This window comes from Halichoerus grypus, chromosome 2, assembly GCF_964656455.1.
Source record: "Halichoerus grypus chromosome 2, mHalGry1.hap1.1, whole genome shotgun sequence".
Classification (NCBI taxonomy): domain Eukaryota; kingdom Metazoa; phylum Chordata; class Mammalia; order Carnivora; family Phocidae; genus Halichoerus; species Halichoerus grypus.
This window is the reverse complement of record NC_135713.1, coordinates 188,463,273-188,490,909: the sequence shown is the minus strand read 5'-3', so window position 1 is coordinate 188,490,909 and position 27,637 is coordinate 188,463,273. Positions and strand designations below refer to the sequence as shown.

Genomic DNA, 27,637 nt, shown 5'->3' with positions numbered 1-27,637 from the left:
AAGTAACTCTTCTCAGGCGAGTAAAAAGCAGACTAATGAGATGTTCCTATGGGATTTGATATAAACATTAGAAAGGAAAACATCCTGCCATCTGTGACCCCACCTAGAGCAAAAGCTATATAAGGACTTCAAAGAGGAAATAGCCAAGAAGTTTGGAATTCAGACACAGTCGTGGCTGCTTGAGCTTTCGATCGGAACCACAGATTGAAATAAACCAAAACTGGGTACACACTATGGATACCAAGGACTGTACAACAACGATTTCTTGTTCGACGCCACACCAAGGCTGCTCCAGGATTACAAATTTTCGGGCCATTTCTTCTAATACCAGCTGCCAACATGGTGGTCTTGAAGCCAACAGCAGCCAACCAACTGGCCATGTTCTGAGGGCTGCCAGACCCACTCCTTGCTTTTACTTCACACCCATCCGCTTAATAAGCAACTTCAATACCTGTCCCCTTTTGGATGACTGCAGCTGGTGTGGTGAAGGCATCAACAGTAACGAGAAAGAGACCATGCAAATCTTGAATGAGCGCCTTGCTAACTACCTGGAGAAGGTGCGGATCTTGGAACAAGAGAATGCTGCACTGGAGTGCAAAATCCAGGAAGAGTGTAACAAAGAGCTCTGTGTTGTATGTCCTGACTACGTGTCCTACTACGCTACCATTGAGGAGCTCCAGCAGAAGGTAAGATTCTTAGGAACGTGTATAATCAGGTCGTGTCATGACACTCTCCAACCAATAGCCATTTGCTAAACCTTAATATTTTTAGTTCATCTTATGCTGGAAAAACATATTTTGTAGAAAAAGAAAATCTCTTGAATGAAATTGTCATCTTGAGGCAATATTCAGAGTTTTATACTTACTCATCTTCCAGAGATATATTCTGCTGTGTCACAAGTGTGTCAACATGTGCCAAAATATGTCAACAGCCTATTGCTGCCATTTCTTTAACAAAAATAAGAACACGGGGATCTGAGAAAGAGCGTTTTGTTTTAATAAGTTCCTAAACAGTTTAGGAATTATTTTGTGTTTTATCCATTTTATTACCATCACCACTGTTTCTCCCTTTCATGCTCATTTCATCATCTCCAAATTATTTCAATGGTTTCTTCCAACACCGAGCCTAGCTCCTAATCAGAGCGATGTGCTGCCGCTACTGTACATGCTAGATTTATTCCGTTTTATTTCTTCAACAAGTATTTACCAAACACCACCAGTAACACACCAGACATTACTCTAGGCTCTGGGAAAATATTCGTGAGCTAAAAAGTCCTTGCCCTCATGGCAGTTACATTCCAGAAGAGGCAAATCGAGAGCAGATTTTATATTTTAACAGTAAAACATATACAAGCATTTTTATTGGAGTGGTTTTTGCTGATTTTTTAGGAAAATAACAAAAACTCGGACTTTCCAAAGCTTCCCAAGCTTCCTAAGTATAGCTATGAAAAGCCTAACTACCCCCCTCCCGCCCCCATTAATTGCCATACACACAAGCCCTTGGTTTTTAAGAAGGAGATCCTGGTGTTTGTCTCATTTGTGTGTACAATTTCTTAATTCTAGATCTTGTGTACCAAGGCTGAGAATTCCAGACTGGTCTCACAAATTGACAACACCAAACTGGCTGCTGATGACTTGAGAGCCAAGTAAGCCCACCCAGCACTGTCATTCACGACAGAATTCACCCCACTTCTGACTCTACACACTCCCAAGAAGATTATCCCCAAATCTGCTAAACCTCCTGATCCATACCATACCAGCACTAGCCCAGAAAAAAACCTTCACATTTGATAAACGATAAAGATTAATAACCACTCACATGTGAACAGTACTTGCAGTTTCTAACATATGAACCCATCTGATTACCTGCACAGTAATTCAGGAAAATAGGGAGGGCTAATATATAGTTGCCTTGTTTAAGGCAAGAAAACTGTGGTTTGAGGGGGTTCAGTTACGTCCAAAGACATACAACTAGGACAAGACATAGCTAAAACGTGCATCCGACTTTTCTAACTCCTAATCCGTTGCTCTTTCCACGTCTACTGCATTGCCTCTAGGGGCAGGGGAAGGAGGATAAATTCCCTTATCTCAAAGGACAGCAATATGGCCTCACGCCGGCAAACTGATTAAGGAATAATAATTACACGGTGATGCTTATCAAGTGGTCTCACCTCTAAAGAGAATAAAACCCACAACAGAAATATAATAAATGAGAGGCCCAAAGGAAAGTGTGGAAGGGAGTTCTGCTTGGCTTGACTTACACTATCTGCATTTTAATGCCTCTCTTTCTATGTCTCATTTTTAAAGGTATGAAGCCGAGGTGTCCATACGCCAGCTGGTGGAGGCAGACGCCAAAGGCCTACAGCAGATCCTGAATGCGCTGACCCTGGCCAAGGCCAACCTGGAGGCACAAGTCAAGTCTCTGAAGGAGGAGCTCCTCTGCCTCAAAAACAACCATGAAGAGGTTAGAGAAAAACCAAGAGAGTCATTACAAGCTAAGCCTCTAAAAATTGCAGTAATTCCCTTGAGTTGAACTTGGCAAAAGTTGTCTCCAAAAAGTAGATACTACTCTGCTTTTCAACCCTAACAATTCCTACTGCTACTACATGTGTTTCAAATCCATCGCCTATAACACAGTATCTGAGGCCTCCATTGCCCTCTCCAGCTTTTCCAGGAGAAGAAAACAACCTTTCTCCTGTCCTCACAGGTTTCGCATCTTTTTGTAGGCATCCCTACACAGACTTCTGCCACTATTGCTGTAAGTCCGATTGGCAAAAGCCCATATTGGGGTCATAGAGACTATGGTCTCTTATTATAAATTCTACCTCTCTGCTGCTTCACCATTACCCATCCCTAGAAATGATCTAAATTCCTTAAGACTCTGATCTTACTAATTAATTCCTTTTAATGTTCCACATTATTTGAACACAGAGTCGTATCTGAAATAGCCTGAGGTCATTTTATAGCATCTCAATAGCACCTATAAATCATCTATTCCTTTATTGTGAGCTACATTTCAGATACAATTAAGCTAAATTATTGCTGCTGATCCAGCAATCAAAGGTGATTATTGCCTATTGCCTCTACCATGGAGGGAGGCAATTCCCTATTGCCTCCATGGTAGAGAGATTCCCAGGGATGTATCCTGGCGGAGACAGAGGCCCGCCACACAGCCTTACTGGCCCAGATCCAGTGTCTGATTGATAACGTGGAGGTTCAGCTGGCAGAGATCCCGTGTGCCCTGGAAAGACAAAATCAAGAATACGAGATTCTGCTGGATGTCAAGTCTCGGCTGGAGTGTGAGATAAAGTAAAGAGGATAAAGGGAAGCGAGCTTTAGCATAGTTGATAATTTTGGTTTTGGATTTATTTGGTTAGGAAGTAATAAGAGGGCTTGGAGATTCATTAGTACCTGTCACAAAGAAACCATTGTTTAAAATCAATAGCACAAGGGTGTCATCTGTTCACCAAGTGACTTCACATTCTTTTTCTTTCCATAGGAAATCAATTCCTTACAGAGCCAGCTTGGGGACAGACTCAACATTGAAGTGACCGCTGCCCCTTCTGTTGATCTAAACCGGGTTCTACAAGAAATGAGATGTCAGTATGAGTCCATCATGGAGACAAACCGCAGAGAAGTGGAACAATGGTTCAACACACAGGTGGGGAGGGTAGAAAAGTCAAAACCAAAAAGTTGACATTGCATTTCCAGGTGCCTGTTAATCAAAGTCACGTTTTCCTTCATAATATTCATGGTCTTTGTGTTTCAGATGGAGGGGCTGAACCAGCAGGTGGTGACCAGCTCTCAACAGCAGCAGTGCTCCCTGAAGGAGGTCACTGAACTGAGACGCACCGTGAATGCCCTGGAGATTGAACTGCAGGCCCAGCACCGAATGGTACCCAGCAAGCTGAGCAAGCCTAACACAGCAGTGATGGCAATAGCCCCTGACACTTGCATGTTGCAATGTTTCCCAAATTGTGTCCTTCAGAAGTTCCTCTGTTTTCTAAAGGGTCTATAGCCAAAAAAAGGCTTGTGGTCAAATAAGCCTGGGAAAAGCTGGAGTAAACATAGGTTCAACAGGGTACCTCCCTGCAGGCCTTTAATAAGCTAATATGCACTATAGATCTCCAAGAAGGAGATATATGGTATTCAGCATTCCAAACTTATTTGACTCTGGACCCCTTTTTTAAAGAGCATCTCATGGCAATAATGATCCATGGAGTACACTTTGGGAAACACTAAGGGAGCATTTTATTACATGCAAAACATTCTTACAAACTATCAAATTTATAAAATAATTTTATAAAGAAGGTAGCATAATTAGTAATCCAATTTTTCAATTGAGGCTCAGGGAGCTAAAGTGATTTTCCCATGCCAAATCCCAGGTGAGTTCCATCTTGCCTATTTTATAGAGATGGAGACACTGAAATCCTGAGGCATTAAGTAACTTGTTAAAAGTCACAGAAGAAATGAGTCCGAGCCAGAATTCAGTTTCCAAAGCTGGAACCACTTCTGCCTCATTGTACTGCCTCTCTGAAGTAGGGAATTATTTAAATGCTCTGATGTGAAGGGTATTTGGAAGATCCTGCCCCAAAGCTGGTTTTGTCACCAGCTAGTCATGTGACCATGGGCAACTCACCTAACCCCTTGAACCTCAGTTTTCCCCTCTCTAAAAATTGGGAAAACCATGCAAATAATAGGTTATTCAAACCTAAAATTCCATTATCTGTAGACTTACAGAATGATGGAACAGGAAAGAACTTTAATCATCAACGTTTCAACTCTCGTGTTTTAGATATAAAGGAATGGACTCAGTGAAAGAATTGTTTATGGCTAAATGCTGCTAACTTTTTTTTTTTTTAAGATTTTTTTACTTATTTATTTGACAGAGAGAGAGACAGCGAGAGAGGGAACACAAGCAGGGGGAGTGGAAGAGGGAGAAGCAGGCTTCCCGCTGAGCAGGGAGCCTGATTCGGGGCTCGATCCCAGGACCCTGGGATCATGACCTGAGCCAAAGGCAGTCACTTAACCAGCTGAGCCACCCAGGCGCCCCTACTAACTTCTTTTTTTAAGGTATAAATATTCATAGAATGAGGTACCATGGTAACAGGTTCTTAAAGCCCAGGTGTAAAATAAGTTGGAATATTTTTTTGTCTCACAGGTAGGAGAGTGTGGTAGGATATTATCAGGTGATTAAGAAAGAAGTAAATACTTAAAGGGAGGCAAAAATAAGTAAAGAGGATAAAGGGAAGCGAGCTTTAGCATAGTTGATAATTTTGGTTTTGGATTTATTTGGTTAGGAAGTAATAAGAGGGCTTGGAGATTCATTAGTACCTGTCACAAAGAAACCATTGTTTAAAATGATGCAGTTTACAAGTGACCTAGGCTCCAACGAGTCATCATTATAAACCCTACTGTCCTCCTCCATGGTAGAGAGATTCCCAGGGATGTATCCTGGCGGAGACAGAGGCCCGCTACACAGCCTTACTGGCCCAGATCCAGTGTCTGATTGATAACGTGGAGGTTCAGCTGGCAGAGATCCGGTGTGCCCTGGAAAGACAAAACCAAGAATACGAGATTCTGCTGGATGTCAAGTCTCGGCTGGAGTGTGAGATTGCCACATACCGCAGCCTTCTGGAGAGTTCAGATGTCAAGTAAGTAAAATAAAAAACAGCTTCTACTAGGAAATATGCTTGCATACATGTAATGCTGCCACTGGCAACAGGGGGCGTGTTCTTTGATCTTCTTGCCAGTGATGGAAACTTGTGATACATGGTCTCAAGCTGTGCTGTTTGGAGACCTACAATTGTAACCTAGTCCAAATTTGAGGTCTTAGCTGAGTTGAGTCATTTTGAAGAGCCAGTGTGCCAGGTTAATTCCGTGTATGTTGAGTTTTTTAAAGTACAAGGGGGAAAATGGTTTTCCCAAATATTCAAATATTCTGGGTGACTTATAGATTTTCCCCCAGTGAGATGAACTTTCATGAGATTGAATAGGACGACCCTATTCCCTTCGGAGGAACATTCTGCTTAGGCTGAAATGCCCATCCCTGTCCAGCCACGTGTCCTTGATGCCAACAACAGCATGTAGATATGTGTGTTTTAGCACCATTTTTAAAGTAGAAATTGTAATGCTTTTCAATGATAAGAAGCCAACCAACTCATAAGGAACTGACCCAGATAGAGCACAACTCTTTAGAGGAAGCAACTCAGTCCAAAGTAATGCCCAGATGCAGACTCAGTTACAATTGTTACGGAGACCTTCTTCCCCCAAATAGTCAGTGAACTCTGTTCACAGCATTCTTTTAACTGGCACATTTTAACTGCCACATTATACTAGCACAAGGTTAACCATAGCTAGTCCCTATGAGGAGCTACAATATACTAAAGTGCCTTGAATCATCAAAGAAAGATGATGCTTTCTATAAAGAGTTCTGTTAACTGCTTCCAACTCCAATTCTGTAAAGTTTCATTTAAATATTCCCAGAAGGCATTTTGAAGCTTCTGGATAAAGCACTGAGGACTCTTCCATAGATGGGGTCCAGGCCACCAGTAGTACTGTGACTCGCTGATCAGAAAAATATCTGATTAACTTCTTTTCCTCAGATAATAAGCCCCTCAACTTGGCCCTTATCACTGTTGACCCTGTAAGTTTAGTTCCCATTATACCCAGTCTGCAGATGAAGAACTAAAGCTCCGGAGGGTTCATTGACTTATCTGAGGTCACCAGCTGGTAAATGACAGAGCTGGGCTGCACCTGGTCTTCAACTCCTGGCATGGTGTTCTTCTACAATGCAGTGGAAGCTTACATAATGGCAGCTTACATAATCTAACGCTTCTAAACCTAAGATGCTGCCTTCCCATGGATCTGTTCTCATTCTTTTTCTTTCACTAACGATAGAACAAAATGAATGAATAAGCATTTGGGAGTACTTGTTTTGAGTGACACATGTTGAAAAATTACCCACCGCTATTGTTCTCCATCACCATCGTTACCTTCCCTCGATCACAGGTAAAATTCTGTTTTTTTCTAGGCTTCCCCGTAACCTGTGTGCCACCAAATGTGAGCCTTCCAGTAAGGCCCGTGCCATGGAATGCACAGCCCCAGTTCACAGTACATCATCAGCTTCCCACGGGACACACGAGCCCTGCAGTGCCTACAGAGCCCTGCCCCGAATACTGGTTAAAATCTTCACCATCACTCAGGAGATTAAGGATGGCAAAATCATTTCTTCTCATGAGCATGTGCAGCCTTGCTTTATCATCAGAACTGTCAGAGTCTAACATCCCAAGGTGATGAAAATGACCCTCATTCATGAAAGAGAGGTCAATACTTGCTCCTACCAGAAAGGCTTTAAAAGTCCCCAGCCCCTTAAGGTACTTAGTTTCTTACTACCACAGTGGGTCTGCATTGCTAGATAGAATACCTTGTATTCCGATTCTTCCCTAAGTCACCGCTGTCAACATGATAATAAATGACATTTCTCTGGAAGGACATTACCCATTTCTCTGAGAGACAGGCACTGATTTGTAAGTTCCCAGAAAGGTGCCCTACATCACTTAACTCCACAGGTGATAGGCAGGTTTCTCTCCTGTTTACTCAGGTCTTGTTTACTTATATTTCTCACTAGAGCCAGTCAGACAAGTTCTAGGATTGTTTTTGGCCATGGTACATGAGGTGAGAAGCTGCGACCTTCCCTTCTAAAATCCTTCTTTGGCTATAGAAAGAAGCCTATATAGGAATAGCATGAATAGGGGAAAAGATCTTTAATGTTTCGTTTCCTTGAATAGTCGTGAATCTGACCCCTTTGAACTCTGCTGTTTGTTATCCATACTCACATACTTTACATTCCCCCAAGCTATTTTTGAAGATGTCGGTGTTCTCCAAAACTTTGTAACCACTAAGCTCTCCAAATATTTTCAACAAGAATCAGGAAGAGTTGGGGGAGTGAATCTAGAGCATTTTGAAGAAATAACATGGATCCTTTCATTAAATGTTTGCTATTTCTCTTTCCACTCTTTAGGGAATGGGAGTTGTTTCTGACTGTTTAACAAGGGACATGGAGCTGGAACTCTCACGCCATAACCCTGTTCCTCCATCTCCCTGGGACTGATGACCATGAAAACATAGCTTAGGTTCCTCCTTCAACCTATCCATCAGAGAGAAATGGACTTGATCCCACAAACTTTGCAGAAAAGTAATCATTGAGTAATTGCTGCTTGCAAGCACAAGACAGCCTCAAGTGAGAAGATACCATGTATGTACTGGCCATTATCAGAGCTTCTCACAGGGTCACAGAGGGTTTCAGTCAACCCCTACAAAGTTATTTGACATTTCCAGAAGTCTTAGTAAATAATTACAAATCAAATACAGAATGTGGAGTCAAAAGACCTTAAGTCCTAAACTAGTCTCTTGGGACCCTGGGCAAAACATTTAGCTTTCATCTTATTTAATTTCCTTATTTGTTAAATGAGGACCATGGCTACTTGACAGGTTTGTTGTGCAGATCAAATGAAATTGTTAATGTCATGCTACTTGGTACACTGAAGAGCATGATGCAAATGTTATTTTTACATAAGCTTTGCTTTTAACTACAGCCCTAGACTTAACTGTGTTATTATCTCCTGTCAAAATTCTTTCCCCATAAATGTAGTTATCCACTCATGATTTGGGGAGTTTTAATAGTGCTCGGCTTTGAGGGGTGAAAAAAGAACAGAACAAGATCTTCCTGTCATCAAGCCTGCAATTCTATTCAGTAAAACGTTTCTGAAGTCTTAGGGTCTATATCAGATATCAGTTGGTGGCTGGTGCCCACAGCAAAGACAAAAGCATCATTTAACTCACAGCTCAGCAGTCACTCCCTCCAGACAAGTAGCAACTTATACTGAGCAAATGGAATACAGAACTCCCAGAATGATCTCTTTCCTATCAATAACTTCCTTCCCATCTGAATACCCAGATTACCCCTGGTAGCACTTCACAGCATACCATCTCAGACTGAAGGATGGAAATGTGGGAAGAGCAGGGCGCTTGCACTCAGAAGCCCTAGGAGAGAGTCTCATCCCAGTCTATGTGTATGACCTTGAGTAAAAGGGACATAACAATGTAGGTCCTGACGCACTGGAGGGATTAAATGGAATAATAATAGTAAAAGGCTGTATAAGGCAGAAGAGAGGTTTTGTCCCCTAACTGGAAACCAGGCATTTGTCATTTCACAAACTTCTTCCTTTGTGTCTGGTTCAGTGATAGTCCCCAGTGGACCCGATATGTACTATCAACACTACCTGGGAAACCAATTGGTGAGAGGCCAGAGTAGCACAGTCTGCTCTGAGTTTTTATTCCAACAGGATTCAGGGTTTAGGAACCTTGCTGGACTCAGGCTAATCTTGGGCTGATATGGCAATGCCATTCTCAAGTTCTCCCCAAAATAGGCTCTCTTCTTCCCACTCCAAGCAAAGTATTCCATGTGCCAAACTTACCCTCGTACATACTAGGCTGAATTATAGATATTTGAAACCGAAAAGACTATGAATCCCAGTCCTATAAGGCAGTTATAACACCAGGTTCCTTTCTATGGAAATCTATAAAGTCCTAGTAAGACATTGACTCCAAGGAGCAAGATGGCCTTTTGTTTGTTAGAGCCTGTCTCAGAGCAGGAAAGAGTATCAAAACCCATTTGGTGGTCTGTAATTATATTTCTAAACAAGGGAGGTTTAGGGATATATTTTCTCTAGATTTCATCTTTTTTCATGTTGACTCCCCCTTAATATGACAGCTGGTTTAAACACTTCCAAACGCAGGGGTAACCATGCTTCTGTCTTCCCCTTTGCCTCTCAACCATTAACTGTCCCCCAATCCCTATAAATGGCTCATAACCTCTCCATCCTCATCCTCTAGGATCAATTCCACCAATTTCTGCTTAGAAGAAGTGGCCTGAAAATTTTTCCTCAAGAGTTCAGTCAGTGGTAACCCTTACATTACTTGCCACCAGGATTTCTCTAGTTGACTCAGAAACCACTTATATCCAAATCCCCTGAGGAACCTATAAAATTCAGATTCTTGGGCCGTACCCTAGACCTCCTGCATTAGCATCTCCAGGTGTGGGACCTGGGCATCCAAATTTAACAAAATTCTCACCCGAAGCATGTGTGCTGAATTATAAAAGCCACTGCTTGCTAACTGACAAATGCCTTTTGGTTTAAAGATCTGAATGACTTCCTGCCCTAGGGAATTATCTTTTAAGTTCTGACACTAGGTTGATAGATGACCACACTTGCAGACAATTCCTTCTCTACATATCTATCCACCTGTTTATGAGGTAGGGTTAAAAAAAAGCTAATAAGTAACTCATTTAATAACTAATTCATTTAATCCTTACTACCACGAAGGAGTTACCCTTAATAGTCCCACTTAATAGATAAAGGAACTAATGGATAGAGCAGTTCAATGACTATCACACAATATTGTGTGAATACTGAGTATTGTGTGACTATTGCCCAGTGTCACGCAATAATAAGATTGAATGTTAAGTACTTGATTTCCTTAAGAAGGTTAAAATAGCACCGGATACATTCTATAATCGATCTCCGAGAATGGAAACAATTCACAGTAGCAAGAGATTATTTTTTCAACTCTTCAAAGAACTATTCTCTAGCCTGCTTGTCACTGCTTCTAGTGAGAGACCATCTAAGGAGTCTACGATATCAGCATTGGTCATTCTTTTTGTCCATAAATTCATAGACTAAGTGAGTTTTATTTTTTAACCTTATGTTATTGTGGTAAGAATGCTTAACATGAAATCTACTCTTTAACAGATTTTTAAGTGAACAATACAGTATTGTTAGCTATAGAGCACAATGTTGTCCAGCAGATCTCTAGAACTTATTTTATACCCTTTGATTAGCAACTCTCCCTTTACCCTCCCCCCAAGCAACCTCCTTCCGTGGCAACCACCTTTCTATTCTTTGCTTCTATGAGTTTGACTATTTTAGATATATCTCATGTCTCATATAAGTGGAATCATATCATATCTCATATAAATGGAATCATGCATTATTTGTTTTTCTGTGACTGATTTATTTCACTGGTATAATGTCCTCAAGGTTCATTCATGTTGTCACATACCACAAGATGTCCTTCTTCTTAAATGCTGAATAATATTCCATTACATGTGTATGTGTGTGTGCACACATATATGTATACATACATACGTACATACATATATATCTCATGTTCTTTTTTATCCATTTATCATCAAACAATCCATTTAGATTGTTTCCACCTCTTGGCTATTGTGAATAATGCCTCAATGAACATGGGAGTACTAATATCTCTTTGAAAATTAGAAAGATTTTTGATGGCATCTAATGGCCTTTTTCGTATCAGAGGTGGAGAAACTGGGGCCCAAAGAGAAAGGGGACTGGTCTACGATGACACAGTCAGTGAAAGAATCCAGTGCTCTTTCTTCTACTTCTCATTCCCCACCACATCTGGAGTAGACAGTGCTGGAACTGGGTGTGATGGAAAAAAACCTTGGACCAGCAGGCAGTGACCTTCCTTTCTAGTTCTTAGGAGCATCATTTGACTTCTCTGCTCTTGGACCCAGAGATTTTTCTGATCTAATATCTTCAGCTTCTCTTACAATCCCTGATGTTACTCACCTTATTTTGTCTTGCCTTCTGCATCTGTAAATAGGAAATAACACCAGAAATAATATCCTCCAATTCCTTCTCTCTCTGATGTCTTTTTTTAAAAGGCAATTAGATGCTATTGATAAGATATTTAAGTTCTTTAGAAGCTAATGATGGCATGTTCTTCTTATTAATTCCCATAATTCCCATTTACCAAACGATGGAGAAAAGTATCTTACTCATTGCCTGAGTAGGTCTATCCTAATTCTGTCCATTTTGACTTAAAATGCAAGTTTTGATAAAAAAAAATTTTTTTAAAGCAAGTGCCCTCTCCAAATAAGGAGGAGGGAGAAAAAGATTAAAATTCAGGAGAAACAGAAAGTGTCCCAGAAGAGAAGAGAAGAGCACCATCCACACTAGGAAGAATTTGTAGGCTGAGGCAACCAGCATCCATGACATAATGCCATGTTTAATATCAATGCAAGCAAGCCTGGAATGCACTGTTTCAACACTGTAATCAAATGTCTTTATAGGAAATGAATCCTTTGGCTGGTTGGCTAGCTGGAAACATCTGGTGTGTTCATGAATGATTCACAAGCTTCATGGGAAAAACCCACGCACCCAGTTCAAATGCGAACAACCAACCCTATTTGGCAACATTGGAAAGGTTTATGTAGTCAAATGATCATTTCAGGTTGAGCATTATATTTGGAGGGTTTTCTTAGATGATGCTTTTAAGCCACAGGCTACCACTTATATGCACATAAGAAAATATGTAATATGCCGATGTTTCTAAATATTCCAGTTAAGTTGTCACCAGTAGCAAAGTTTCTGAACATGTTTTCTTGCTGTTCCCATCCCTCCCCTCCCCTCTCTTCTCCCTCTCTCTCTCTTTCCTCCCTCTATGTCTGGAACAACATAAGAATCAGGGTGGACATATTGGTGGTACCTGAAGAAAACACCTGAGATTAAAGTTTATCTTACTATTTCCTAGAAAGAAAGCAGATTTGTGGCTCCCTTTTTTGCATCTTTCTATAATCAAAAGGCCTTCTTCTAAGCCGGGGTAAAACCCTCTGCTTTATAGCTCATTGTGGTGGCCCAATGGGTCCAGCAAATGCTTGAGAGTTACTTACCTACTTGATATCTGTGGCTCTTAGAGAAGCAACACAACTCTACTAAACCAGAAGACCTAGCGAGACCACATTTTGGGCTGAATTTCTCCAAATCCATATAGTTAGTTATAGAGAATTGCCTATCCCCAACTTGTATGTAAGGAGAGAAAGGTCTTCTCTTTCATAAGTATTTGTCAGCTCATTTGCCACTGACCCATCAGAAAAACATAACTGTGCCTTCCTCCATCACTGCCACTCTCCAAGAGACCACCTCCTCCCACCTCCAGCATAGCTTTTGTGGGTGCAGAGAGAAGTCTCACAGTGGAAGGCAAGTAAAAATCACATCCTATTTAAGAGAACTCTGTAACTTGAGGGAGAAAAGGAGACTAGGGTGAAAATTCAGAACAAGTTGTGCCTACCAAGGCATTAAAAAAAGCAAGAGGAGAACATGGCTGCTTCGGGCCAAGAAGAACAATCACATGCTGATTTAGAACAGATTCGTGAAGCCAGACCAGCTGGGTCTGATTCTCAGCCCTGCCACCTACTGTGAGATCTTGGGCAAGTTACTGAACCTCTGTATCTCCACTTCCTCTTCTTTAAAATGGGGCTATTGATAGCATCTACTTCATAGGGTTGAGATGATCACATTAATGAATGCATGCAAAGCTCTTAGGCATGCCTGGCACCCATGAAAATTGTGAGTATGATTTCATTGTTGCTCTGAGACACTTACATTCAACTGCCAAACAGTCACACTCAAGCTAATGAAATATTTCACTGGAGCTGACAATGACATTGTAGAGCAAAGTCATCCCGATAACTTAATGAAAGCACCAGATTAAGGATGGAAACTTTCTTTTTTTATTTTACTATTTATCTTTTAAGTAAAAAATATATCCATTTAAGATGTTTTGATATACATATACATAGGGAAATGATTACCACATGTAAGCCCAACTCTTCTATTTTCTGGAATATTATGGAACTCAGTTGGAAAGGACCTTCCTGTAATATATCAACCTTCATACTCTTTGGCAGCCAACAGGAAGACAGCTCAGGAGGAGAAGGGAGAACAGTGTGAAGCCAGCCCTATAAACAGGATCACTTTTGTGGAGATTGGACATGACAGGGCAGCCCAGATAGGACTTGTGGCCCTTCTCCAAGAAAAGATTCTGCTGCCCTTGTCTCCCCTGACCCCGATGTTCCCTGGAGTCAGGTTATGGACTCAACAGAGAAAGCAGCAGGAAGCCTCCAAACAAACCTGTCCCAGTTATTACAGAACAATCAACATGTAATCAAAGTGCTGAGATCCATTCAGAAGCCACAGTGCCTCCTATGGTCAACAAGTAGAAAGAGTAACACTTCTTCTAGTCAACTAAAAATCAGTTGAATATTATGCCTCAGACACTGCGTTAAGTGCTTTACCTAAGTTATCTCACTCAATCCTCACAAAAACCTTACAATGTTATTATTATTCCCACTTCACTAATAAATGAACCAAGGCTTACAGAAGTTAACTAACTTGCTCAGCATCACACGGTTAGTAACGGTCAAGTTAAAATTTGAACAAATTTGTGTCTTCCATACTCTAAACGCCCTGGTTCTAATCACTCAAATTTGACCATATAATATATCTGTAGCCCAATCAAAGGCACAAATAGTTAAGGAAATGTGTTTGTCACGGAGTTCTGAAGAAGGTGAACCCAAAAAGCACTCGATAGTGTTTATACCCAGCCCAATCCAGGAAGAAATGATGCTGCATGCGATCACATTAGTGCATGGAGAGTCAGGGCAGTTCCTCAGGCCGCATTCCTTAACACGCCACATCTCTCTTCTGGTTCCATTTTACCAACCAATTTCCATATCACAGTCTGGTTTCTCTAATACTCAGATACAACACAGATGGGAATTTCTTGGTTGCAGAATGGATCATCTCTCACCATTAAATTATTAAGTTTGCATTCTGGCTTGTTCATCTGGCACCTAAGAATTAGGGGAGTTCCTGTGACTCGGCTCTTGAGAATCCCTTTGGTTCTGGTGCACTAATAAAATGGGGCTTTTGAACTCACCGGACTAAGAAGAGACTCAGGCCAGAGTGACTGCACAAGGGAATGTCACCCTGTGAAGCTCTTTCTCAGAGATCAGACAGCCCAACTAGATGGCACTTCCATCTCATCTCATTCCAAATACAGGAGTTAAGTGGTTGAGCTCATGTGAAGTTTACTGTTTGAGGACTGGCGTGGAATGGCACAGCTCTATACTAGACATAAAACCAAGAGGTCTTGATTTGGAGAAGCATCAGGAAAGCATAGATCTCATTTCTAACCCTGTTCATAGTCATGGTGAACACAAGGTCGAAACAATGGCTGCCAGCCATCCATGTTTCCAACAGATGATCTGTAGTTCAACATCAATCATGGGCTGCTGAAGCTGCAGGGGACTTTCTGGTTGTGACCCTAAGATTAACAGGATATAAGGTAACAGGATAGGATGTCAAAAATCGCCCCCAGAATCCCCTTTAATATAGGCTACAAATTATTGGGGGGTAGCACTCAGAAGTGAAATCAAATGTACTAGGTTTAGATAGTAAAAGTAGAAGATGCTATGACTGGCAAATTCAGGGGAGATCCTGGGAGAAACAGACAAAATAAGAAGGAAGAAGGGGGAAAACAGGTATGCTCTTGTGGCCACAGAGTGAGATAAGACAAGAGGTCATTTGCAGCTCACCCAAACAGAACAGAACGTTTGGTGGGAATGGATTGCAGGCATCATTTCCAGCACCGCAGTTACAGCCCTACCTCTTCATATTAATGATATGAAGCCTGTGCAGTAAACAGCAATTAGTGATCAACAAACCTGTGGTTCAGGTAGCTCTATCTGAAAGGAAGGTCCACAGAGGAGTTCAGGAGCTGAGGCCAGAGGAGGAGAACACGTGGGAGATAGCCTTGGGTTGTAATTGAAAAACAAATATTCACATCCACCCTAATGATGTTACCCACGGACGCCCTCGCTCTTCAAGAAAAGTCCTGCTTTTTTGCAACTTTATATTTTTCAATAAAAACCATTGGTGAAATGTTTAAGTAAATGTGGTTTAAATTCTTTAATTTTGTAAGATATATAATATACATTAACTTGCAAATTAAAAATCTGCCTATAATTTGGATAGAGTTTATGAAATAGTTACTACAACCATCTTTGCTATTATGCTAACAATTAAAAATCCATATGATACATGTGAAAATATATGTTTTATAAATGACATGGAAAATATTCTATTCACCTTAATTTAGTCTTCAGCAAAAATCCATCACTAGAGTTCCTATTTGTATCTCTCTCTCACTCACACACACACACACACACACACACACACACACACTATATTAATCTGCTATTGTCACTGTAACAAATTAGCACAGACTGAGCGGCTCAAAACAACACAAATTTATTATCTTATTTCAGAAGTCTGACACTGGTCCCACTGAGCGAAAACAAGGTGTGGGCAGAACTGTGCTCCTTCCTGGAGGTCCTGGAGGAGAACCTGTGCCCTTGTCTCTTCCAGCCTCCCACATTCCTTCCCTGATGTGGCCTTTCTTCTACCTCCCTCTTCCACTTCTAAAGACACAGCCCCGCCTGAATCATTCAAGATAATCTCCCCATTTTAAGGCCAGCTTATTAGCAACCTTAACTCTGTCTGCAACATTAATTCCCCATTGCCACGTACCATAACATATTCACAGGGTCCTAGATATTAGAAGACAGACATGCTGGGGAGAGGGTGTTATTCTGCCTGTCACACTCTCCTACAACTAAACCAAAAGAAAACTAGAGAGATAGAGAGAGAGGTCTCATGTATTATCTCCATAAGACACCAAGACCCAAACTGGAGCTTGATGTGTACGGTAACAAAGTCATGAGTATTTAAATCTACCAACCAATCAAGTTTCCATGTTGTACGTCAAGCCTCAGGGAACACAAGTGATGTAAAGATAGTGTATACTTAGGCTTATACCTTAACTAATAGTTTGAAGATGTAAACATACTCCATAACCTTCTGGGGGTCACCTTTTTATAGCAACAATAACAACAATTAACATTTACTGAGTACTTCCAATGTGCCAAACAAAGTGTTCCGTGTTCTCTATGTGCATTTCCTACACACCCACTCATCTTCGAGGAGCCTCGGGCAAGAGACACTCATAACTTACCAGCGTTTCACGGATAGTTAAGTGTCAGAGCCAGTATTCAAACCCAGGGCTGTGTGACTTCAGACCCTGCACTTTTAACCATCATGCAAAACTGCCTCTTCTTTTTTTAACCGACATACATTTTGCAAGAATTTATTCCCTAATTGACTGTTATGCTTTTAGGATTAAAGAAAAAGGACAGCTAGCTGGAATGATCCTGTCCCTCCAGCCAATCTGGCCACTCTCCCAACCTCTCCTCTCACTCTGGGTGAGAGTGGAGAGAACAAAGGGGAGAGAAAGAGTCATGGTTCATGGGAGAAATGAGAGAGACAGAGATGGAAAGAAAGAATGGGAGTGAGATCTAACAAAAGGTGTTTGGGAATGGCTTTCACTTGCTCAAAGGAAACAGGACAAATTCAAGCCTTCCTAGGGAAGAACGGTAAAACTGGTTCACTGTGTTTCATGCTACCTTAAACCCCAGTTATTAAAACACATCATAAACAAAATGCTCTGGTAACTTCCTCGGAGTGGAAAAAGTGTCCATCCTAAAATATAAGTAACTTCAAACAGATAACCTAGTAGGAGTAAGAATAAAATATACTAAGCAAAGAAATTGGGATATAATTCATCGAAAAGTGAGAATTTAAAAGACACCAAGGATACTGAAACAGTGTGTAAGTTTAGAGCATTCTATAAAAAATATATAACTTCCCAGCAAACTGTCTGAAGCCAGAACACAGAGTGATGTAGGCTTATTTTACTTGACCAGAATAGACTATTCTAACACAGACACACACACTCACACACAAACACACACACACATATTTTAATAAGCACCACTGAGCACTTTTTATGTGCAGTGCATGCAATATCTAATTTAATCCCCACAATAACCCCCATCCATCAGAGTATTAAGCTCAGTTCACATTTGTGGAAATTGAGGCCTGAGGGGTTGGGCAGCAGATGGCAGAATCAAAATCTGAACTTGAAGCTGGTAACTAGAACATTCATCAGCATAGACCTAGACTAACCTTCACATGGACTCTATCTATAAAATGTAAACTCTTGCAATTAATGTTTATTTCTGAGTTCATCTGAGGAACAGAAGTACGCCTGTTAGGCGAGGCTTTTTTTATTGAGCTCTTGTGACCTCCTGACAACTTCATTGGTCTCCTCTCTCTCAAGACCTGTGGGATCATGGCTGCAGGGCAGACAAGGAGTGTTTACAATCATCACTATCCTCTACCCTCAACTGTGCACTGAAGGTTAGAGATTACAAAGCTCATATGAGTACATTGAATGCCGATTACACAGCTCATGGATATACACTGTACACAGATTACATAGTTTGTGTGTGTACATAGCATGCAGATTACATAGTTCATGTATGTACATTACATATAGATTATACAGCTCATGTATGTACATTACCTCATTCACTCCCAACAACAGCCCTATTAATTACAGGAAAGATTGTTCCATTTTAATGATAAGAAAATTGAGACCAAGAGATTAAGATTACCCAGTGTGTTAATAGCACAGTAGGGTCTTTAACCCCCAGGCCAAAGCCCTTCCACTAATCCACACCGTAACAAAGATATGGAAAAGGTATAGCATCGTCAGGGTGATTTTTAAAAGGGGCAGGGAATTCTTTGAAACTAGAAACATAGAAAAAGTTATCATTCCTGGGGTGCGTGGGTGGCTCAGTTGGTTAAGTGCCTGCCTTCAGCTCAGGTCATGGTCCTGGGGTCCTGGGATCGAGCCCTGCTCAACAGGGAGTCTGCTTCTCCCTCTCCTTCTGCCCCTTTCCCCCGCTTATGCTCTTTCTCTCGCTTGCTCTCTCTCTCAAGTAAATAAATAAAATTTTAAAAAGAGAAAAGAAAGGAAAAAGCGATCATTCCTAACCAAAAGAAAGGAGAGAATGGGGAAAGAATAAATCCAATTTTCCCAAACCAAAAGCCAAGCCATGAATAGTAATAAGCAAGAAAATAGAAATAAGCAAGAAGGATATCACCCACGAATACTAAGAGGAGCAACCTAGAAATAAATCTGCAAAGATACTATAAACACACATGAAGTCATGGTAAATACATGGATGAAATTTGAAGCCAGTGGTTAAGTAGGGGATGGGCCCCCAGGGCCCCTGTGCCACCAACACTGGACAACCTCAGGCAAATCTATATCCTTTTACTGTGTGAATTCTTTTATCTGTAACAGAGAGTCCATCATAGTAGTTACTTATCCATAAAACAGGTTGAGAGCCTTGAACAAAAGAATATTTTAGCCAACTATATGGTTAGTCTACTTCCTGTCGAAAAGCAGACTGATTAGGACAAGTCTCAAGCATGTACCATCTAAGCAGCATACTCAACACCGTGCTTATGATATAAGCCTATAGAAAAGGTCAACGCAGCACGTACATACTGCGGATGCCATAAGAATCAAAAACAAACTGAATTTTATGACAACGTCTTCTTTTTCATGGCGGAAAACTAACGCTGTGCTACTCCTCAAATATCCTTGCATATTTCACCAAATCATTTTCCTACAAAAAAATAATGAGTAAACCACCATCGGCTCGCTTCTGCTTCTGGATAGGCGCAGTAGCCTCCCAGCTGACCCCCACACATTTACTCTGGCTCTCAAGCAACTTCCATAAGACAGCCGGGGTTATCTTTTTAAAACACAAATGTGATCATGGCACAGCACTCCCCCACTTAAAATCTTTCTGTAGGAACCTTATGTTTAAGATCAAAATACTCAGGGTTGGAAAAGCCCGGAACATCCTAGCACCTGTGTGCCTCCAGCTTCATCTCTTCCCCGTTCCCCCTTGCTCTCTCTGCTCCAATCACTTAGAGCAGGTATTCAATAAATACTTGTTGAAGGAATGGATGAATGAATAAAAAGGTGAACAATACATTAAGGTCTTCTTTTTTTTTTTAATAGGAAGCACTATTTTGGTGAACCAAACAAATAAATGGTTGGATTTCAGGCACCAACAACTGTCAAGTGGGAAAGAATCCTGGAGCACAAGGACCTTCCCACAGCCCTCCATACACTGACTATGTCGCAACGTGAACCACACTGGACTAGAGGTAAAAGCTACCAAGACAGGGGCACCTGGGTGGCTCAGTCGTTAAGCATCTGCCTTCAGCTCAGGTCATGATCCCAGGGTCCTGGGATTGAGCCCCGCATTGGGCTCCCTGCTCGGCGGGAAGCCTGTTACTCCCTCTCCCACCCCACCCCACCCCCCTTGCTTGTGTTCCCTCTCTCACTGTCTCTCTCTCTGTCAAATAAATAAATGAAATCTTTAAAAGAAAAAAAAACTACCAAGACAGACTTCAGCAAACTGCATGACATGATGTCTCAGCAAACCAACATCACAGTTACTCAAAACGTCTCCTTAAATGGCAAAAGAAAGGAACGCCCCACGAGCACTGAAGCTAATGTGCAGGTTAATTCAAGGATTATCAATGACAACAACCTTTGTATAAGGGATTTATCTGTTACCTATCATGTTCATCAGATTAAGATGATAAAAAGGAGAAAAAAAATGAAATCATCTCAGTCTTGCACTAGCTCTCCCCACCCACTGGTAGGATCTGTTTGTCTTCTGCAGCCTTAAATGAACAAAATCACCTTAACAGGCCTGGCGGCATGCCAAAGGTAGTGCGGAAGGACTTGGGGATCTTTCTAAAGCCAGGCTCAGCCCGGATTGTCCTGGCACTCCTTTCAAAGAAGCTATCTGGCTGGAACATCTCTTACCTTCTGAGAGAGGTTTGGTGGCAGCTGGAAAAGGAAACTGGGAAAAGGGAGGGGATGGCCTCCTTTTTTAAAAGTGATAGTGATAGGAATGAAGGGGGGGAAATCGGAGGGGGAGACAAACCATGACAGACTATGGACTCTGAGAAACAAACTGAGGGTTCTAGAGGGGAGGGGGGTGGGAGGATGGGTTAGCCTGGTGATGGGTATTAAGGAGGGCACGTACTGCATGGAGCACTGGGTGTTATGCACAAACAATGAATCATGGAACACTACATCAAAAACTAATGATGTAACGTATGGTGATTAACATAACATAATAAAAAAAAATTTAAAAAATTTTTTTAAAAAGTGATAGTGATAAATGAGACTGAACTCTCAGTATCATGGGATAGGCCGACCCAATCTCCCCAAGCTCCACGATGAGGGACTGAATGACAAATCTGTCACTCAGATGAGGATGACTTCATCATTACTGGGTGAAAAGATCCCAACAACCAGGAAAACATGGCTTTCTCTGTTGGTGGTAATACTGAACTGCCATGTCTCTCTGAGATCTCACAACTCTGAATTCAAGGTCTAGATGGGTGAAAGATCAGGAACTGCTCCTAAGCACCCCTAGCACAGACCCTCACACAACAGTTTGCATCACTGGCAGAGTACTAACTGCAAAAAACAAAGCAAAACGAAACCTCCATATCCATAGACTGAAGGATGCTTGAAGGCAGGAACTGTGTCTCATCAGTCTAGTCCAGGGCACCTCCAAAGGAAACTCCCAATAAAATAAATAATTAAGTGAATTAAATTAGAGGATTTTAACTCTCATTATGTGTGGCTATGGAGTTTAAGTAGCAATGGAATCAGAGACAAGATGCATAGTTGAAGGGCGGGAGAAAAAAGGAACAAACATTTTAAACATAGCTGGCTATTTGTAGATGAACAAACGTATGAATCGACATCCCACAAGTGCAAAAATGTTAGTGAATCCAAAGCAACAGCTTTATGACTTTAAAAAAATAGTAATAAAGTAGAGAGGCTAGCTCTACAACAGTGTCATGGAATCCTTCTGTTAGTCCTAGCTCCGCTATTAACTGGCCAAGGGCCCTTGCTCAAAGTACTTCTTTATTTTCCTGTCTATAAAGTGATGGGTATGAGACAGGTGATAAATACGGTTCATTACTGAAGTCCAATGTTGCGTTCCTACAAAACATGAAAATCCTACACATCTTACTGGTAACTAAAGGCCAGTGAGAGAATGAACCTTTAAAGTTTTACACCATTGGATCCTAGCTTTTTCTATTTATATGCTCCTTTGACAAATTAATGAAAGCTTAACTTTCTCTCAGAAGAGTGAACATATGAACATGCAGAGACAATTTTGCACACACTTTCAGAGATGTTTACTAACTTCCTAAAGTCTATCCATTGAATTCCAAGTGAAAAACCTCAGCTCAGAATGAGGCACTGTCTTGTTTTTTCACCTGGGAAATTTTCCCCTGGGATACAGAAGCTACAAGAGTTTAAGCATCGATGGTGAAGCAAGGCCGATATGAGGCATTTTGTTACAGCATGAACAAGAAGAACACAACACTCCCCAGGAAGCATTCTTGCCAAAAATGTCAGACAGGAATCTAATAAAGCCTATAGATCAAACTACTATCTTACAAGAAATACAGGGGTCAGGGGAACATGTTTAAAAAAAAAAAACAAAACACCATGGGGATGCAATCAGCAGAATCTAGAATTTGGGAACTTCCACAGGATTTGTTTTTCCTTTCCAGCCATTCTTTCCGACTCCATTACCTGGGACCTCTTGCACCCTCTCAACCACGAGAGTCCCTCAAGTATCCGCTCCATTAGAGAGCTTGTTTTTTAACCAGACCCGGCCACCATCATCTTCCTTTTTCTTCTCATCTGTATCTCACGTAGTCTATTTGACGCAATCCATAGAACAGTAGTGGAACTTCCCAAGACCAAGGTTAATAAACATTTACGGAGGGCCTACCACAGGCTTCTATAAACTGAAAATAGTATTGAGGACTTAAAGGTGAGCAATCCAGAGCCTGGGCCTTTCAGCTTCCTTACTATTAAGTGCTGGGGTCACCGGGCAGTTGCTTGACGTGCAGTAAATGTGCCAAACGTGTCTTTCGCTTCTTACATTCTTATATGTCCAAATTGCTCAGAAATATGCTAATACAGAGTTAGACCCTAATAAATACTTATGGCCAGATTTTATTGAATTGAAAACTGCTTTCCCTTTCTTTATTCTGATCTCTTCTCTTCAAATTTCCTGAATCTGCCCATAAGGCCACACATGCTCTTTGTTTGTGGTCACTTACGAGGCTCTGTCTACCTCTGCATCTTCATCTAATTCTTTCCTGCTTTTCAAAATCAGATCAAGAAGAGTTTCCAACACAGTTGTCTCATCACCTACCATTTGAGAAAACTTCCTTCTATGATCTTGACATTTTTTTTTGCCTGTGCGTGTTTTTATTATTTTTCCTTGTACGTCAGTCAATATACACACATCTTATTTGGAAGCACCTTAAGTTGGCTTGCCTTCCCCTCCTAGTCTGGAATACTATGCTGAATACTTCTCCACTTAAACCTTCTACCTGTTGGCCCCTTTTTCCTGGAAAAATCAAAAATTTGATAAACTTAAGTACTTATAGAATGTCCAACCTGGCTCCACAGCAGGGGCTGTGTTTTATTTCTATAAATGTCTAATCTTATTGTGCAGCCCTCCAAATCACAGGATAATGACATAGCAATTTTGCCTGAAGATCTACTACTCATCTGTCCTGAAATGCCATGCAGAGTCTAAAATCTATTTGGGGATTGTTCTGGCTGTACTTCTCTCACTCTGAAGAAAAGGGTGCCTAGGGAATGTCTCAGTGATGGAATGATTGTCTTTAAAAGACATACATACACTGTGCTCCCAGTAAATGACAGCCTACGGCTGCCAGGGCTCCCTTCTGATCCCCGATATGCCCACATGCAACCCGCTTCATTCACTCACTGCCCAAGCTCTCCTGCAAAATATCCATCCCCTTTAGTGACCACATCTCAATTTATCAGAAAGATGAACCAAATGCGAAAATCACAAATCTTTTACTGTAAAGTCATGCAAAGAAGAATAATTTAGAAACAGTTTGAACTCCATAGAAATACAAAAAAAAAAAAATCATGAAACCAGATCGTAGGTGAAATGCTCATTGACCAAAAAGATGAATAAATGTTGGGCATCTATTAAGAAGGCAATTGAGCCTTTATCTCTTGAGTTCTTTAAAAATTAGTTTAAAAATTAGTTTAAAAATAAGCTCAGCAATTTGTGGTGGACCTACCTAGAAGCAGACAGCTGCAACAAATGACCTGTTCTTGCCCTTCTTTCCAGTTCTGTGATTCCACAAATATACAGGCCATTTTATTCTCATTAAAAATTGTAAAAAGAGGGGCACCCGGGTGGGTCAGTCAGTTAAGCGGCTGCCTTCGGCTCACATCATGATCCCGGGGTCCTGGGATCGAGCCCCACATTGGGCTCCCTGCTCAGCAGGGAGCCTGCTTCTCCCTCTCCCTCTGCCTGCAGCTCCCCCTGCTTATGCTCTCTTTCTCGCTATCTCTCTCTCTGTCAAATAAATAAATAAAATCTTTTTTTAAAAAATTGTAAAAAGAATGTGATGAAAGTCTAAAAATCCTATAGAAAATATGTAACTAAAGTGAATTCATTTCAGCTTACCCATCAACTAAATTTTTAAAATTTAATTCTTCTAAAATAGAATAAACTGTATGAGCTCGTTTTTCTAAAATTATTCTAGTCATCCCTATGTCCACCAATATATACAGATAGAGAGTATCTGAAATAATGTTCACTAATTTACCAATGGTTGTCTGTGTGGTAGAATCTTTTTTCTTATACTTCCATGTATTACTTGAGTATTTTTATAACAAGCATGTATCATTTTTTTTTTTTTGCTCAACTGACTGAGCCACCCAGGCACCCCAATCACAGCATTTCTTTTTTTTTTTTATTTTTTTATTGTTATGTTAATCCCCATACATTACATCATTAGTTTTAGATATAGTGTTCCATGATTCATTGTTTGTGCATAACACCCAGTGCTCCATGCAGAACGTGCCCTCCTCAATACCCATCACCAGGCTAACCCATCCTCCCAACCCCCTCCCCTCTAGAACCCTCAGTTTGTTTTTCAGAGTCCATCGTCTCTCATGGTTCGTCTACCCCTCCTATTTCCCCCCCTTCATTCTTCCCCTCCTGCTACATTCTTCTTCTTTTTTTTTCTTTCTTAACATATATTGCATTATTTGTTTCAGAGGTACAGATCTGAGATTCAACAGTCTTGCACAATTCACAGCACTTACCGGAGCACATACCCTCCCCAGTGTCCATCACCCAGTCACCCCATCCCTCCCACCCCACCCCCCACTCCAGCAACCCTCAATTTGTTTCCTGAGATTAAGAATTCCTCATATCAGTGAGGTCATATAAGCATGTATCATTTTTTACCAAACAACCAACCAACCAACAGAAATCCACCATTTCTTTTAAAATCCAATGGAGCTCTACAGATTGGGAGCTACAAGGAAAACCTTTGCATAATAGTTCTAGAAGAGGTGACTTCTCTCCCATCTTCTCAGATGATACCACCAATTCTTCCTTACCTGGTCCTGCTATATATAATACAAGAACTATTTAGCTCCAGGTTAACTCCCATAAACCCAAACTCCCAGACACTGATGTAAAATGACGCATGGGCCAAATTCACAGGGCTAATAAGTCACTGCCACTTCAGACAGGCCTGCAAAGCGCGGGAAGGTGATCATCCCCATCACCAATCACTGGGAGGGAGCTTCAGGAGATGGCTCACAGACTGGCCCTTTATGCAACCTACATATGGATGTTGTCATTTGTGAGGCTGGGTCCATGCGAACACAATCTAGAGTTGACCCAAACCTTGAGTCAAAATAAAAGATATGGCACCATCCACATCCCCTATCAGAGCACTGCTTGCCACCACACATCCAAACAAGTCTCTACGCGCCCCTCATTTGCTCTCTTTTTGCCTTGTTTCCCTTTTGTCTCTTTCTCATGTTCAGAGATGTAAGTGACCATAGAACACTCAAGTCTTCCTTTAGACTTGATTAAATTTTTCCATCTTGGAAAAATTCATCTCACTGTGGAGTGAGATGAAGAAATTCCAGAGGACTTTTGCAAGGTTTTGTTGCCAGGGTGGACAAGCAGAGCTGGTGTGCTTTAGGTAATTTTATTTGTAATTAGGAATGAGGTTGCCTTTATGGCTGGCTTTTTCATCCCTTGGAGAGGCTTTTTCCTACTATCTGATTTTACAGCTCACACTTCCCAAAAGGGCAGGAGGTGATGACATCAGAGGAGCAGGGTTAAAATCCTAACTCTAAAAAGTTCATTACTGGGGCACCTGGGTGGCTCAGTCAGTTAAACGGCTGCCTTCGGCTCAGGTCATGATCCCAGGCTCCTGGGATCGAGCCCCGCATTGGGCCCCCTGCTCAGCAGGAAGCCTGCTTCTCCCTCTCCCACTCCCCCTGCTTGTGTTCCTGCTCTCGCTATCTCTCTCTCTGTCAAATAAATAAATAAAATCTTTAAAAAAAAAAATTCATTACTGAGTTAACACACATTTATGAAATGCCTATAAGAAGCCAGACTCTGGGGCGCCTGGGTGGCTCAGTAGTTAAGCGTCTGCCTTCGGCTCAGGTCTTGATTCCAGGGTCCTGGGATCGAGTCCCTCATTGGGCTCCCTGCTCAGTGGGAAGTCTGCTTCTCCCTCTGCCCTTCACCCCGCTTGTGCTCGTGCTCTCTCTCTCAAATAAATAAAATCTTAAAAAAAAAAAAGAAGCCAGACTCTGGTGTTTCAGAGATGGAAGACGTAATCCCAGCTTTCAAGACGCCTGCAGTCCCAGAGGAGTGTGACAAATGCAGAGTGATGAGTGTAAGAACAGGGGTGGAGTCAGGTCCAGGGAGGCGGCTGGGCCCAGTTGAGGGGCTCCCAGTTTCCATGGTGCGGTGGGAATACTAAGCTGTCTGCCCCTCCGGAGGGTCTTAGGATCCAGAAAAGGTGGTTTCTTCATAGAAGGGGCACCCAACTCATGCAGGAAAATTCAGTAAACAATCGTGGAAGGAGGTCACCCTTGAACTACATCTGGAAGTCAGGGGAGCAGGTGCGGGCAGTCCGGCAGTGAGTGTCCAGCAGTGGAAACAGCACAGACCAAGGCACGGACACCTACAAATTCGTGTGCTGAATTACACGGCACATGCAAATCAGCTCTGAAGCAGTCACCTCCATGAGCCCCTGATTCTTTATCTCTAAAATGGGGACAATAACCCTTGCGTGGCTACCTCAAGAGTGGTCGTGCACATTTAATAAAGACCATCAAAGGGCTGTGAAACCTGGGAAGTCCCATTACCACCATGATGGAAGAGAATCTTTACAGGACTCTGTCAAGATTCAACTCAATGAAGGACAACGCTATGTGGTGGAAAGAATCCCACCATGGCTTTGCCTCTAACCCACGATCTGTCCTCTGCCACCCCCACCACCCCCTCCACCCAGGCCAGTTTTCCACACTGCAAAATCAGTGGCTTGGATGGAGGTACACTAAAGTCCCTTCCAATGTTGCCATTTTATTTCAAAGTCCCCTTTAAATCTAATTGCTAGTAACCAGCACGTGGCTCCCCATCCCCAGACTATTTCTTTATTCATTTCTAACCTTTACCTTGGCAGATGAAGCATAAGATTAACCAAGCATGTTAGACAACCCACGGCACAAGTCCTGCGTCCTTCCATCCCCCCTGCAGGTCACAGACACTCAGAAGTCAACCTTTTCGGGGCTCAGCCAGGACAGGGTTGCTGGCCAGTTACCAAAGGCTGCATTCTTCCCAGGGGCCAAGGAAGTCGTGG

General features: G+C 41.7%; 1 protein-coding gene across 1 annotated transcript; it reads left to right on the top strand.

Moving 5' to 3' along the window:
- Positions 1-233: 233 nt before the first annotated feature.
- Positions 234-7,282, top strand: KRT39 (keratin 39). The gene is made up of 7 exons (XM_036068544.2): positions 234-686; positions 1,563-1,645; positions 2,307-2,463; positions 3,499-3,660; positions 3,769-3,894; positions 5,433-5,653; positions 7,033-7,282. Exons 1-7 carry the CDS (start codon positions 234-236, stop codon positions 7,280-7,282), a joined length of 1,452 nt encoding a protein of 483 aa, XP_035924437.2.
- Positions 7,283-27,637: the final 20,355 nt, after the last annotated feature.

Bases quoted from the DNA above. Each gene is read 5' to 3' on its own strand.
- KRT39 (XM_036068544.2), top strand. From the start codon at position 234: ATGGATACCAAGGACTGTACAACAACGATTTCTTGTTCGACGCCACAC. The intron at 1,646-2,306 runs GTAAGCCCACCC...TCATTTTTAAAG, and splicing joins GCTGATGACTTGAGAGCCAA to GTATGAAGCCGAGGTGTCCA. The intron at 5,654-7,032 runs GTAAGTAAAATA...GTTTTTTTCTAG, and splicing joins CTGGAGAGTTCAGATGTCAA to GCTTCCCCGTAACCTGTGTG.